The sequence below is a fragment of the Watersipora subatra genome, chromosome 10 (genome assembly GCF_963576615.1).
Source record: "Watersipora subatra chromosome 10, tzWatSuba1.1, whole genome shotgun sequence".
Taxonomy (NCBI): Eukaryota; Metazoa; Bryozoa; class Gymnolaemata; order Cheilostomatida; family Watersiporidae; genus Watersipora; species Watersipora subatra.
In genome coordinates this window covers 18018795-18032477 of record NC_088717.1, presented here as the reverse complement: position 1 = coordinate 18032477, position 13683 = coordinate 18018795, and the positions used below count along the sequence as shown (strand labels likewise).

The window sequence follows — 13683 nt, the reverse complement described above, 5'->3', positions numbered from 1 at the left end:
TACTACAGTCAGCATATTATACTACAGGCAGCATGTTATACTACAGGCAGCATATTATATTACATGAAGCATATTATACTACAGGCATCATATTATATTACAGGCAGCAAATTATATTTCAGGCAGCATATTATAATACAGGCAGCATATTATACTACAGGCAGCATATTATATTACAGGCAGCATATTATACTACAAGCAGCATATTATATTACAGGCAGCATATTATATTACAGGCAGCATATTATACTACAGGCAGCATATTATACTACAGGTAGCATATTATATTACAGGCAGCATATTATATTACAGGCAGCGTATTATACTATCTATAAAATCTTATGATAATGGTTGCGCTGTACTTCCAGCATGCGCTTAGTAAGCCACCTTACGCTTGTTTGTTTTTGTCTATCAAAATTAAATCATTAGGAAATATAACTTTGTAATCAGAAAACAATGAGAAGGAAATTTATGTAACAGCTGCAAAAAATTATTGTTTTCCAACTTCTGGTTTCATATACCCTATTACCCGTGTAGCAGTAGTAACCTTTTTTGATAAAATTTAAGAAAAAGAAATTCAATGCTAATATTAGCAGGTAGGATTAATAACTCTGTGAAAAATATTGTTTTACTTTAATGTAAAGAATGAAATGACAGATCCAATTTTATATTTGATAATATATTTTTTCCCTACGTAAAATTTTTCTTCTCATTATATAAACACAAAACTAGGCAGCATTGTGGGACTGTGGAACAACCAATGATATACAGCCCCCAGGGGGGCTGTATATCATTGGAACAACTAAGGCTTCCCTTGCTGCTTTTCCAATTTTGACATACTGCTTTAGAAATTCAACTATTCTGGCAACTTCTGGATTATTCCTTTTATCAATTGAGCAATAGATCTGAATTTGTTTATTTAGTCTAATCAATAGCGTACTAGCCAGTTATTAGATACACGCCGGCTTGTTTACAAGCACAGCGCCTGTACTTTTACTCCAAGCCAACGCGAATATGTGCTAATACGTAAGCGTAATGAGACTAAGTAGGAGTACCCCATCTAGAATTTAGTTTTGTCTAAAACTAAGGCTATAGTCTGAGCGTCTCATGAAAAGCTTGCTTCGTACAACTTGGCTATCGCTGTTGAAGGATAAATTATTGCGGATTTTCACAAATGTGCACACATGTGACTCAACGAGAGTATCTAGCGCTTAGTTTTATTACGAACTAAGGCTATGTTCTGAATGTTTTTTAATAAGCTTGCATTATAAGCGACGGTTTAAATCGTGGCGATGGGTATATCAAACTGATTCACCGCCCGCAGCGAGCTGTGATTAATTGTTTAGTAATATAACTAGCTAGCCCTATGCTTCGGCTCGATACTGGCAAGACTCGCTTATAACTTATGAAGTGCAGTACAGCCATGCATCGGTACTCACGTGTTATGTGCTGTACCTCGTTTCTCCTGCTCCTCTCTGCGGATGCTATAAGCTCTGCTGTAACGCTCAACTATGACTCTGGGCAGGTCAACCTAGACTATGAGCTGAAGACAAAAAAGGAGCTGACATGTAAGCTAGTAGAAGACTGTGTGGTATGTGGCTTTCATAAATGACAATGTATGACTGTTTTACTTTCAATCTCTAAATAGATCTACTCTGTAGCATTAACAAAAGTTGCAGAGGTCCAGGTCTGACATTCAATATCAACTTATCAAGCTCTTTTAGATCTTGCTTGAAAATATCCTTGTAGCGGATTGTGTGATACCATGTGCACAGTAATTCTAACTGATATACTGGTCACGTAGCTTGACTGATTCAGCTGAGGGAACTTAGGTCTGTAGTGTGAGGGACTTGAACCAGTCCGCATGAAAAGGTCTTCATTGGTCATATTGTCTTAATGGTTTTCTTTAAAAAGCATCTCATGTTTGTTTAAGTGGATTGCAATGAGCTTAGATTTCTAGGTCTTTATGTTGCCCACATTATGACACCATGTATTGCATGCAATAGTATTGTAGCGATATTGCAACAGTACTGCAGTAGTATTGCAGTGGCATTGTAATAGTATTGCAGCAGTACTGTAGCAATATTGCAGTAGTATTGTAGGAGTATTGTAGGAGTATTGTAATAGCACTGCAGGAGTATTACAGTAATTTTGCAGTAACACTGTAGTAGTGTTGTAGTAGTATTCTAATAGTATTACAGTAATATTGCAGTAGTATTTCAGTTGTATTATAGCCGTATTGTAGCAATTACATCGCAGTAGCGCTATAGTAGTGTTGCAGTAGTATTTTAACAGTATAGCAGAAATGGTGCAGCAGCATTGCAATAGTATTACAGAAATAGTTCAAACTGACAATTCATTACAGGTAGCATTGCAAACTTGATACCGTAATTACTTTTCTGATTCCATGTGGTGTTGCATTCAAACTCCATATAGTAAAAATTAGCAAATTTAGTAAATTTTAGCAAAGTTAAACATATATGTGTAGCATATAAATGAGGTGGTATACAATGTTGTAGCTTTTTGCAAATAAAATAGTTTGCAGGTAAAATAATCCAACTATGTATATATATATATATATATATATATATATATATATATATATATATATATATATATATGTATATATATAGAACTATATTTCCCAACTAGGAGGCTTCTATCAATATATAATCCATGTTAGGAGGCTCTGAAAAATTAGGAGGCGTCCAGGGAGCCTCCTAATTCTAGCAGTGTTTATAGTGCTTAACAACCCTATAGAAGTATTTTAAACATGATTCCCATAATTGCCTTATATATCTATATTCATATATATGGAAAAGAGGAGACAACTCCAACAAAAATGTGTAATTTTCTATCAATAAATTATAAACTCTAGGAGGCTCTTATATATGGAACTAGGAGGCATATCAATTTTAAAATATTTTTACTTTTAATTGTTTTGGTATCGTTTCAGTTAATAGCACAATCTATTTAAAAACATATTGCAATAAGCTTATGACTAAGCATCAGCCAATACAAGGAATTAGCAGCTATGTTGGATACAGTCAGCTTTGCTAATATTCATGATAGCTTTATTAGATTTGAGAAACAAAGTTGTATATTAACAAACTACAATACATTACTATTTATTTGCTGACCCTCCTTATGGTTTTCAAGACTGCCATTTAAGCACTCCTTTTTTTTGCAAGAATTCTCATTGATCTGCTCTTTTTTGTGAAAATTCACAATAATTGCACATTATGGTTTTAACTGATGTTTAAGCATGGCTGTAGTAAAAGTTTAAATAATTCTATAATCAGTACCATTCATATTTTCGCTGCCGTGGCATCCAGCCACAAAATAAATCTTTTTTTGAAACTTTGCATCTGAACGCAATACCTGAGAGATAATTTTTAGTAGAAGAATTGATTTTTTAAATTTATTGAAGTAAAGTGGCAAAAGTATAACTTCAGCATATAACAGCTAGAGAGATGTGGCTGTTATAATGTTGCTGTGGCTGTTAGGACTATTGGTTCTTCACCCATGTAGTCAACTAGAGCTTGGTAGCAGCAGAATAACTACATTTAAGGGAGCATGTCACATTTGGTAAGTTGTTCATGTTATTTTAGTCAATTTACAGTTTATTTACTTGAAACATACAGTTGTAGAAAAGCAGTATAAATTTTATTTAATATTGAAATAGGACTGGTGTGAAAAAAGTATGTTTCAATTATAATAATTTTAAGGAATGTAGCATAGAACATGTTTGATATATTTTTTTTTACACTTGTTTATGTCATCCAACTGCCGATATTGTTCTGCATGGAAAAGTCAAAAAAGGTCAGCATTATAATACCATAAAGGAGAATATCAAAACTTTATGTAAAATCCTAATTTTGGACTTTATTATTGTTACGCTAATGTTCAGTTTTGTAACATCAACACAGACATGCCAGCTGACAATTAATAGTTATTTTAGTGAATCAGTTAATTCTCCAACTTTAATCTATTTTCAGTTATTATTATAATAATTTTTGATGTTTTTTATAATGATAAGTAAAGTTATTAATGTGGTTCTACCAACAGTCAAAACTGTTATTAGAATATCATGATCATTATGTTATTGTATTATTGTTATCATGAATAGTGAGAGTTTGCATATTTCAGTTATGATTTTGTAAGTGATAGTAGTACATGCAAAGGCATAAGCAAGTAAGTGGGTTATATGCAGCCTTTGAATTTTAAAACTTTTAGTATTTAGTTTGAATCTTGTGTAGTAATTATGTAGTAATTAGGAGCTTAGCTGTTTTATAGAGCTTCAGTAGTAGGAGGCAGACATTCAAGTTTGCCAAAAAAACCTAACCAGTGAACTAAGATGTGTATTTTGCATTCATTTTGGTCTGTATATCTGTTTATGCTATTTGAATTATCTTTTCATTTTTTGTAGAAATTTGGTAAGCATTATTACCAGTATATTCATCAGATGGCAGAGAGTAATAGAAAGTTGAATGTTCTTTTCTAGAAAAGGTATGTCGCTAATTACACGTTGGTTTGCATAAAAAATATGTCAAAATATTCAAGGTTTCATCTACCGAATTTTATAATATTTTTGAACATATACATAATTATAGATCACAAACTATAAAACATTATATCAGTAAGGTTGTATTTTGAAATGTAGTAATGTTTGACGTTTTTGGCAAAGTTACTATGATAAGCAAAACTTTAAATTCACCAACACAAAGTATACTGTACAAAGTTTTACTGTAACTAGCAAATGTATACCTGACGTAAGAATGTAACAGCATGCCCAAAAGTAGTTTTTCTTTGTATAGTTGCAACTAATCAATGACGCTTTAGTTATAGATAACTGCAGGATGAGAAGCATTGATGGCCCACACCAAAGACTGATTTGCAGACATCAAATTAAAGGTATGTGATATTGCAATAAGTTGCTGTAAACTAGCACATTATACATGTGAGCCAAAAATTAGTGTGCTAAATTGATATAGCCATAGCTTCAGTAAAAAAAGTTGTCAATTTTATAAGCATTGTATTGTTTCAAACGTTTACATAAACCATTATGCCACTTTTGTGTTCTATTCATCTATTATTGGCAGATTACACAATATAAATAGCACAAACCAATCAAAGGAATGTAGCATAGCAAAGAGATTATGTATTGCTCTTCTTAGTCTTTATGAGTCATGGTAGCAATTGCTTAGCAATTGCATAATTATATAAAATGAATAGTTGTCTATGGTTACCCATTACCACTTTTAGTTACTCAGCCAACACTGAGAGTAATTGTCAGATTTGAGATACCATGTTTAGAGGCATGAGATTGACAAAAATTTTGTTTGTTTTACTCTTTCCCAACCGTATGCGAATTTATGCCAAATCTATGAGCGACTGCCGTATGTAAATTTATGCAAATTTTCCAACAATTGTGTGGTCACCTAATTTTATTATTCGTTGAAAACATAACCAATGATTTTAAAACTCTTATGGTATTGTCAGTGTGGTCCGAAGATTTCTCTAAAAGAATAGTCTAAGATAACCAAGCAGTTTCAAATTTTTTTTTGGGAATTTCCAAAATAAAAATGGACATTTTGTGTAAGTTTTGTTAAGTATCGCGCAAGTCAGAAAACAGATAATTACTTACGTTGATGACATTATAACCAATTCAAATTCAGGTTTTTGTGATTACACAGATAATTAAAGTAGCAGCAGTGACTCTGATGATGGTGAAAGTAATAGTTTTGTAAGGGTATGGGACATTGTAGAGCATCGTTTTAGCTTCGTAGCGATCGTAGCTTCACATAGCTTTAGCAATGCACAAAGTGAAGGTACATTGATTTTTGCATAGCACTATATATTAACATTTTAGCAAAATAAAATATATTACAAAGAGGTTCTAGATAAACTTTGAAGTTTAAAAAAATTGTATACATATCATGAAGCTAAATTGGCAATTTTCGGTGAAATGGCTGGCGGTAGGCCGGTAGCTTAATTTGTACATGGGTGGCAGTAAAAGGGTAAAGCTGTAGAAGAATTAGAGATACAAATGTATGTATTTCCTTTTGAATGATTTAGTGAACTTTGATGATTCAAGACAATGAATTTGGCGAATTATATATATAAGATGCTGCTGAAGTTGCACAATGACTTGCATTTAATAGTTTGTTAGAAATTCAACTCATGGCTTTTCATTATTACCTCAAAATGTTAAAAACACGCGATAGGAAGGGTCAGAACACAACTAAAACTCATAGTTGCTCAAACCTGAAATACAGTAGGTCTTATTCAAATTGCAATACAAAAACAAAACTGCAAAACTATTGGTAAAAATATAAATAGCAATATATATTATTATTTTTGGCCTTCGGTATCGGGCAGCATGTATGCAGTTTGTTTGCTGATGTTGACAAAAGTTTTACTAATAAGCTACATAATTTGCTCAATTATTGGTTTCAACTTTAAAATTTAGAACAAATGTAGTGTTAGCACTTTTAGAATATACTACAAACAACGCAGAGGAATTTTTTGTGGCATATAACTTGAATTGAAAAGTTCTCTGAAAATGCAATTTGTATTTGCCCATTTTAATACTTTAAAATGTCAAAGGTAGCTCATAATGAAGTCCACATTAATATAATTTCAAGATGCTCAAAGCGCTACGGATTTTATGTTGACAAACATTAAAAGGTCACTCTGTACTATGGCTAGTAAGTATTTACATGTATTTAGATTTTGCATTGATGCTTTCAATTAGGTAGTGTAGGAAATCTATTTACATTAGCTAAATTACCAGCATGTGCAACACCCAGCTTTGTTTCCTATCCATCACAAACATTTTGCCAATGCTTATAATAACTCATTGCTCTTTTCAAATCTGATTTCTGAACCAAAGGTAGTTTTAGCAATATAAGAACACATAATTCTTTTCCTATGGGTCTACTCACTGTTTTGTAGCAGCAAAGGCCATTGTTTTTAAAAGGTCTGTAAGAATTGTATTACTTATTTTGACTTCCATTGCTGCTCATAGCAAATATAATTTCAGTAAAACTTGCATCAATAAAGTTATTATTACTTGTTTCGTAAAGTATTTGGAGCAAAATAATATTTTATGTCCACAACAAACATTTTTGCTGCAAGCTTACCAAAACAAAATTAAACGTTTATTTTTATGTTACATTTTAATTCAACATAATGTTCTATTCAGTTATTGCTGTCAGTACTATGCAGTTATTGCTGTCAATGTTCTTTGTGCATTCTTGGCACACTTTTATGTTAAACTTCCAATGCATTAAACACTTTAGAAATAAAGTGTCCAAACAAGGATGCATAACATGAAATTTGTCACTGGCTTGTTTTGACCTATCTCTAGCACTCTTTAGCCAAAGGTGTTTAGCTTTACTATAAAATTTGGTTGTGAAATTGTACATAAATTCATTGCCTGCATACATGTCAATAATGATGCCTATGCTCTTATTATGTGTGTTCTACTATTGCCTGCTTAGCTAATTCACTTTCTACTTCTCAATAGCCTCAGCCTCCGAATGAAATCTAAAGTTGTTATTCCTACATGTATTCTTTGTAACTTTATAATGAAGGAGGTTGTGGTTGTGCAGCTCATTTGCTTTTTACTCTATTAGAAGTATTGCAGCACAAGTATAACTGCAGTAATAAAATCTGCACAGAATTGCATAATATGGTCTTATTCTCTAAGGTCTTCTCACTAGCAGAAATGACCTATGTACTTATGCAATTGTGGTTTGTGCTTAAAGTGACTCATTCTCCTAATGTGGCATGGCTTGCTATCCTCTTGCATGCTAGTCAATTGATTGAATAGATTGTAAAAACAAGTCAACCTCTCATTCTTACACAACCTAAAGACTTATCACATAAGTTCAACCTTCTAGCGAGATTGTAGCCGCTAAACTTTTTTCTTTTTTTAAGCGTTTAGCCATTTAGGGTTTTGCAGCAGCAGAAGAACAGACTAAGCATGTCACAATTGGTATATTTGTTTGTCACAATTGTTTTATATTGCTTTTGCCAATTTTGTCATTGAATTAATTGTACCATATAATGGTGAAAAGGCATCATGAAAAGTATTTTACTTCGCCTCAATACCAATGCAAAAGGTTAGACCGGTAGTGGCCATTTTTGATCATTAGGCCGAACCACTTTAAATACTATTTCTAAGCCACTTACTCATGTCATCAAATTGCGACGGCAAAGAACAATGCATAGGTTTTTGCAGCTATTTTGGATTTGGATTTTACTGCCTTAATTGCAGGATCGTAATATTGTCAAGTTAAAAAGGTCAAGAAACACCAACTTTATAATGCTAAAAGAATGAAATTATTACTAATTTTCATAAAATGATAACTTTGTAATTATACACGAGGGTAGCTTTGTGAGATTAACCGACACACATTAAAATAATTATGGTAACATATAGCACGGTAGCCAGCAATTGATGAATATCTGTGACTCTGTCGATGCTCCTAACTTTTGTAACTTTTTAAAAAGCATTAAAATAATTTTGGATGCTTTTTATTCTGATTAGTAGTGTTAGCTGATTGATAGCACCAAACAGGCAGAATTATTAGTACGCTATACTGCCCTGAGCAAGCAAAACGCCGTATCTCGATATTTGTAAATTGTTCAGCACAAGCACAAACGCGTTTTGGTCGAGCCTGGCATCAGTATTAGCAGTATTTTAGTTGTTTTTTTATTTATTATGGTGAGATATCCAACAATCTTTAGCAAACAAGTTTTTTCGTGGAACTTTAAAATCAAAGGAGTTATTTCACTTAGGGCATTTTGTTTGCTTAAATTGACAATTTACTAAGCTGGCACTAGGCAATCAAAATGCCCTATCACAGCAGATAGGGCCTTTTGATTGCTTAATTGGACTGGTTTCTCATTGTTAGTTTGCCACAAGACCATTTGCCATGACTGGATTATCAGAGGATTACAAGTTTAAATTCTGATATTAACCCGCAATTAGTCAACAAAATGATATATGTTGCAGTTCCTATTACTCATCCAGTCAACACATGGATTAAAGCCCTGTAATAGCCATATTTAGCTCAAAAGTTAAGAGATGATCAAAGATCTAGGTATCCTTCAAACCTGATGTTATGAAATGAAAGGAGTAAGTAAAATAGTAGTTTTAATAAGATCAAACGCTTTTAATGAACATAAATTAAAACAAACAACTGAGTGCAATAATGTCAGTATTTTAAAAAAGCAAAACCTTCCCATGGATATGTATTTAGAACAAATTTTTCATCAAATCTCTGAGTCGGATTTTTAAATCGAGACTTTTGTCACTTAGATATCGTCCTGTCATAATAAATATATTATGATAAAAATATAGCAATAAGATTGAGCACTTAGAAGTGCACTAGCTTGTATAAGCTGCCTTAAAACAACCAAATATATATGCTTCAGTTTTGCTTCACTTTGTTTATACACTCTTTGATTACATAATGCTGCTCATAATGTTCAACTTTGTGTTTGTTCAGGCCAATCAAAACGCTCTATCTGCAGATAGAGCTCTTTGATTGCCACTTTATGTGTGGTAAATGTGGATAGGGCGTTTTGCACATAGTGAAAAGTGATATTTCTGGTGGTCTCAGATATACGAAATTTCGAGACATGTTAGCTCTCAATCTAACATACATATAAGCACAAGAAAGTGAATTTTGAAAAACTTGTCAGAAGGGGTGTTTTGCTTGCTTAGGGCAGTATAAAGTTATGATAATGTATTATTTTCATTGTAATTAACAAGTTGATGCATTTTAGTTGTAATTTGATACGGATTTAAACTAGAATTGGAGTCATAAGTAGGTGACTGGAATAATATAAACCCTTTAAATTGTTGAAGCTTTAAAATCTATGTTTCAATTTTGTAAAAGAATATCACATAAGATAAAATTTCACTGTTTCATAGAGTTTTAGTAATGTGAGGTAAGGACACGGATTTTCTGAAAAACCTAAAAACATCAGGCATCTTTTGCATCAATTTCTAATCTGCATAACATCTGTTTGGGCTATTCAAATTGTTTTGTTTATTTTGGTAGAAACCTGGTCACCGCATCCGAGCACTATATCCACCAGATGGAAAATGGTACAAAGCACAGCTGGACGCTTTCTTGAAGGGGGGTATGTTGCTGATTAACGGTTAATTTACACGAGAGCGCGTCACATTGATAAAAGTTTTAGTTCAAAAAGCTTATAAGAAATAAGATTACTATAAAACTTTTGTTTGAATGCCATGGCACTGCATTTTTTAACCCTTCCAATTATAGTGGCAAAAATTGTCGATTGTGCTTCGGAATTTATGTTCAATTTTTATTAGCTTCAAACTATCTAAAACACTTTTGTTATAGATTTTATTTTTCCAACACGTTTAAAAAATAGTACTATGCAAAAAATTTAATGCATTCCTACTTCGTGCATTGCTAAAGCTATGTGAAGCTACGATCACTTTGAAGCTCGAAAAACGATGCTCTACCAGGTTCCTTACTCTTACAAAACTATTACTTTCAACACCATTGGAGTCACTGTTGGAGCTGCTACCTTATTTATATGTGTAATCACAAAAATCTGAATCCGTCATCAATAATCATCAATAATGTCATCAACATAAGTAATTATCTGTTTTCAATTCTGGATGTACTTGCGAAAGCTATAATAGCACTAAATATTTTGAACATCAAAATGAAAAAATGTTTCTTTTTAGGTTTAAAAGTCCTAAGCAAAAATTTAAAATTGCTCCGTGAGTTTAGGGTAATTTTACAGAGAAATCTTTGGACAACACTGTCAATACCATAAAAAGTCTTAAAAATTGTTAGTTATGTTGTCAACGAATAATAAAATTAAGTTACTACGCAATTGCCATGAAATTCGCAACATGTACATATGGCGGTCATTCATTGATTTTGCCTAAATGCGCATGCAGCAGTGAAAGGGTTAATAAAATATTATGGAATCTTTAATTGAACTCCTATTCATTTAAACGCCCATCTATTAGACCTGCACTATAATAGCAAACGGTTAAAAATAGAACGCCACTGTTCAAGTGAACATTACTTCTTTTGAAAAACACATAAAAAAACTGTATAACACACAAACTAAGCTGTGAGTCAGTGATAACATATACACTGGGCGTTGAGCTTGCAAAATGCTACTGTTAACTGCTTATTCTAATGCTGTAGCATGTACAAGACATTTTAGCCTCAAATAGTAGTACAGATTTCATCGTATTTGCTAAACCGTTCTTTCATATATGCCGAACTATCAAGACCGCTTAACAATAAAATTATTATCAGCCTGATACAGTTATTAACTATTTCCATGGTGCTGCTTTCAAAGCTTTAACGAAAACACTTTAAATCTTAGAAGTTAGAAAACTCCCTTCGATATGCATTGACAAAAGTATTAATTGCTATTGTTGTAACTGAGTCATTATTGGTAACAATTTGTCAACATTTTTCTTTCCATCATGTCCAAAATTGAATCCAAAGATCAAAGAATGTTGAAGTGGCAGTCAACTGGAAGTGGTTGTCAATTAAAGGGTGACACTCTAGTTTTCAACACTTCCAGAGTAGCACTCAAATGAACATGACCTTCAAATTAGGATTCTACCTTATGTCAATTCAGCTATATTTCAGAATGTTATAATATTGGAGTTTTGGGTCAAGGTTAAAATAGCAAGCATAACTTTGCAAATATTGACACAACAAGATTTTAGTTTTAAATGAGGCTCTGCTTTCATATATTTGCAAATTACTAATGCATAAATTTAAAAAAGAACCCAAGGGTATATTTCTCTTTGTGTAGTAGCATCTAATCAAAAACGCATTGATTTTAGATAAGTGCAGAGTGACATACATGGATTATCAACACCAAAGAGTGATTTTTAGACATCAGATTAAAGGCGGGTAATATTATGATATGATGAGGCTATAATATTATGATAAGGCTTTAAACTAACACAATGTACATGGGAACCACACGTGATTATTTTGCTGTAGCTCTAATGCAGTGGAAAAAATAAAGGTGTCTAGCTTTTCAAGTATTTCAGTCAAATTCGTTGCCTACATAAACGCTGACAATAGTATTTGTGTTGTGCTGCTGTCAGGTTACAAATCATACATAGCTCTCCTAGTCAGAGGCACTTAGGTATCTAGAGCAATCTAGGCATTAGTGGTTTCAATGAACACCTGCACAATGGTGTTTAACCACAGTGCTTGACCCCATAGGTCAAGTATTAATTAATGACTCAATAAATAGCTACCCAGTCAGGTCACACTAAGCTTAGCAGCAATCGTTCAGAACATTGGCCATTGAGACTGCTTAATGATTGTTAATCCTGATCATTTCTCTAATAGTTTGAAGCAAATAGAAATCCAAACTGCTCTATTGCATGCACACAAGTGGCACACTATTTAGTTTCATAATTAGCTGCTGAAGTAGTATATATAGGTGGTCATCAAAATACCTTCTACAGTATATGTGTGTTTTGAATAACAATACATCGGTTAAGTATTATATTACTAAATGAGAAATGACACAAGCGAGCATTTATGTCCGTATTGTTCACTTGTATCTGAGAAACCGTCAATTCTGTTTTGACTTGCCGCACATAAACCAGCTTATTTAACTTTTGAATGGAGCTGAGCAATGATTTGTGATTTACCAAAATCCATAGCATATCGGATTTTTTATAAATGATAATTCACATTATTTACTATTTCAGACAGCAGAAAACGTAAAGTGCAGAGGAAATAGCAGAATTTGACAAGCACTGGACTGAAAAATCAGGCAAACTGCCAACAAGATCTATACAATATGCTATACACTCAATGCTGCCTAACAGAAGTGTTATGGTGATTCGATCTCGAACCAACAACTTGCTAAAGAAAGCTGCAAGAAAAAATGCCTGCTGATTTTTTTTATGTTGTTGAACCTTCTTACTATCATTGCGTTTTTTGTCAATAAATGTGCTCTTTTTGGAGCCTAAAAGAGGCCAACTCCGCAGTAATGCACTGGTATAGTTATTTTGTATCAAGCAGTCTTAGCTATTATTTTATGTACAGAAAATGTGCATAAAACAATGACTATGATATATAATACAATACCGACAATAGATATTATCTGTTGTACTGCACTGTACACTATTATGTATTATTCAAGAAACAAGCTGTAATATGAATTTAATAATTTTTTTAAAGAAAACCAAATATAAGAAAATGTGCCGCAGTAGCCAGTTTACTGACAACTTACTATCAAACCGACAAGCCCAAAAAAATTACCTAGAAGCTGTGCATGATTAAAAAATCAGAAATTCACTACACAATGAGAAATATTTCTTTTTTGGGTCATTTTCCAAATTAAAGTGAATGTGTCTGAGTAGAATGTTTTATCAATTGCTTGACAGTGCAGGGCATTATTATTACTGGTAAAATGTGAATAATAGCACTCAGTATTACTATTGATCAATAAAACTACCCAAAGTCGAGAGATCTAAAGTTAGGAAAAATTTGGTGCCGTGCTGGGTTCAGCCCGACTGATCGTTGCTAACAATAAATTGCAGTCAAAAAGAAGTTTTTTGAAAAGCGAAAATGCCTTCAGGATGGAATGTTATTGTAATTTTATTGGCTCTACATGTGTAATTAATAG

At 32.8% G+C, this 13683-nt stretch overlaps 1 protein-coding gene and 1 long non-coding RNA gene across 4 annotated transcripts in view; both read left to right on the top strand.

Moving 5' to 3' along the window:
* Positions 1 to 1363: 1363 nt before the first annotated feature.
* The window catches only part of LOC137406296 (uncharacterized), a 28752-nt gene continuing 16432 nt past the window's right edge, over positions 1364 to 13683 (top strand). The window contains exon 1 of one of the 3 annotated variants that reach the window (XM_068092847.1): positions 1364 to 1568. In XM_068092847.1, coding sequence (XP_067948948.1) covers positions 1406 to 1568 — 163 coding nt within the window. In that variant the 5' untranslated portion in view covers positions 1364 to 1405. The remainder of the gene's footprint in view (positions 1569 to 13683) is intronic. The other 2 variants (XM_068092846.1, XM_068092845.1) reach the window with 2 other exon arrangements.
* On the top strand, positions 4301 to 10169 carry LOC137407323 (uncharacterized). Its single transcript, XR_010979947.1, has 3 exons — positions 4301 to 4509; positions 4843 to 4914; positions 10080 to 10169. It is a non-coding gene; the product is annotated as an uncharacterized lncRNA (long non-coding RNA).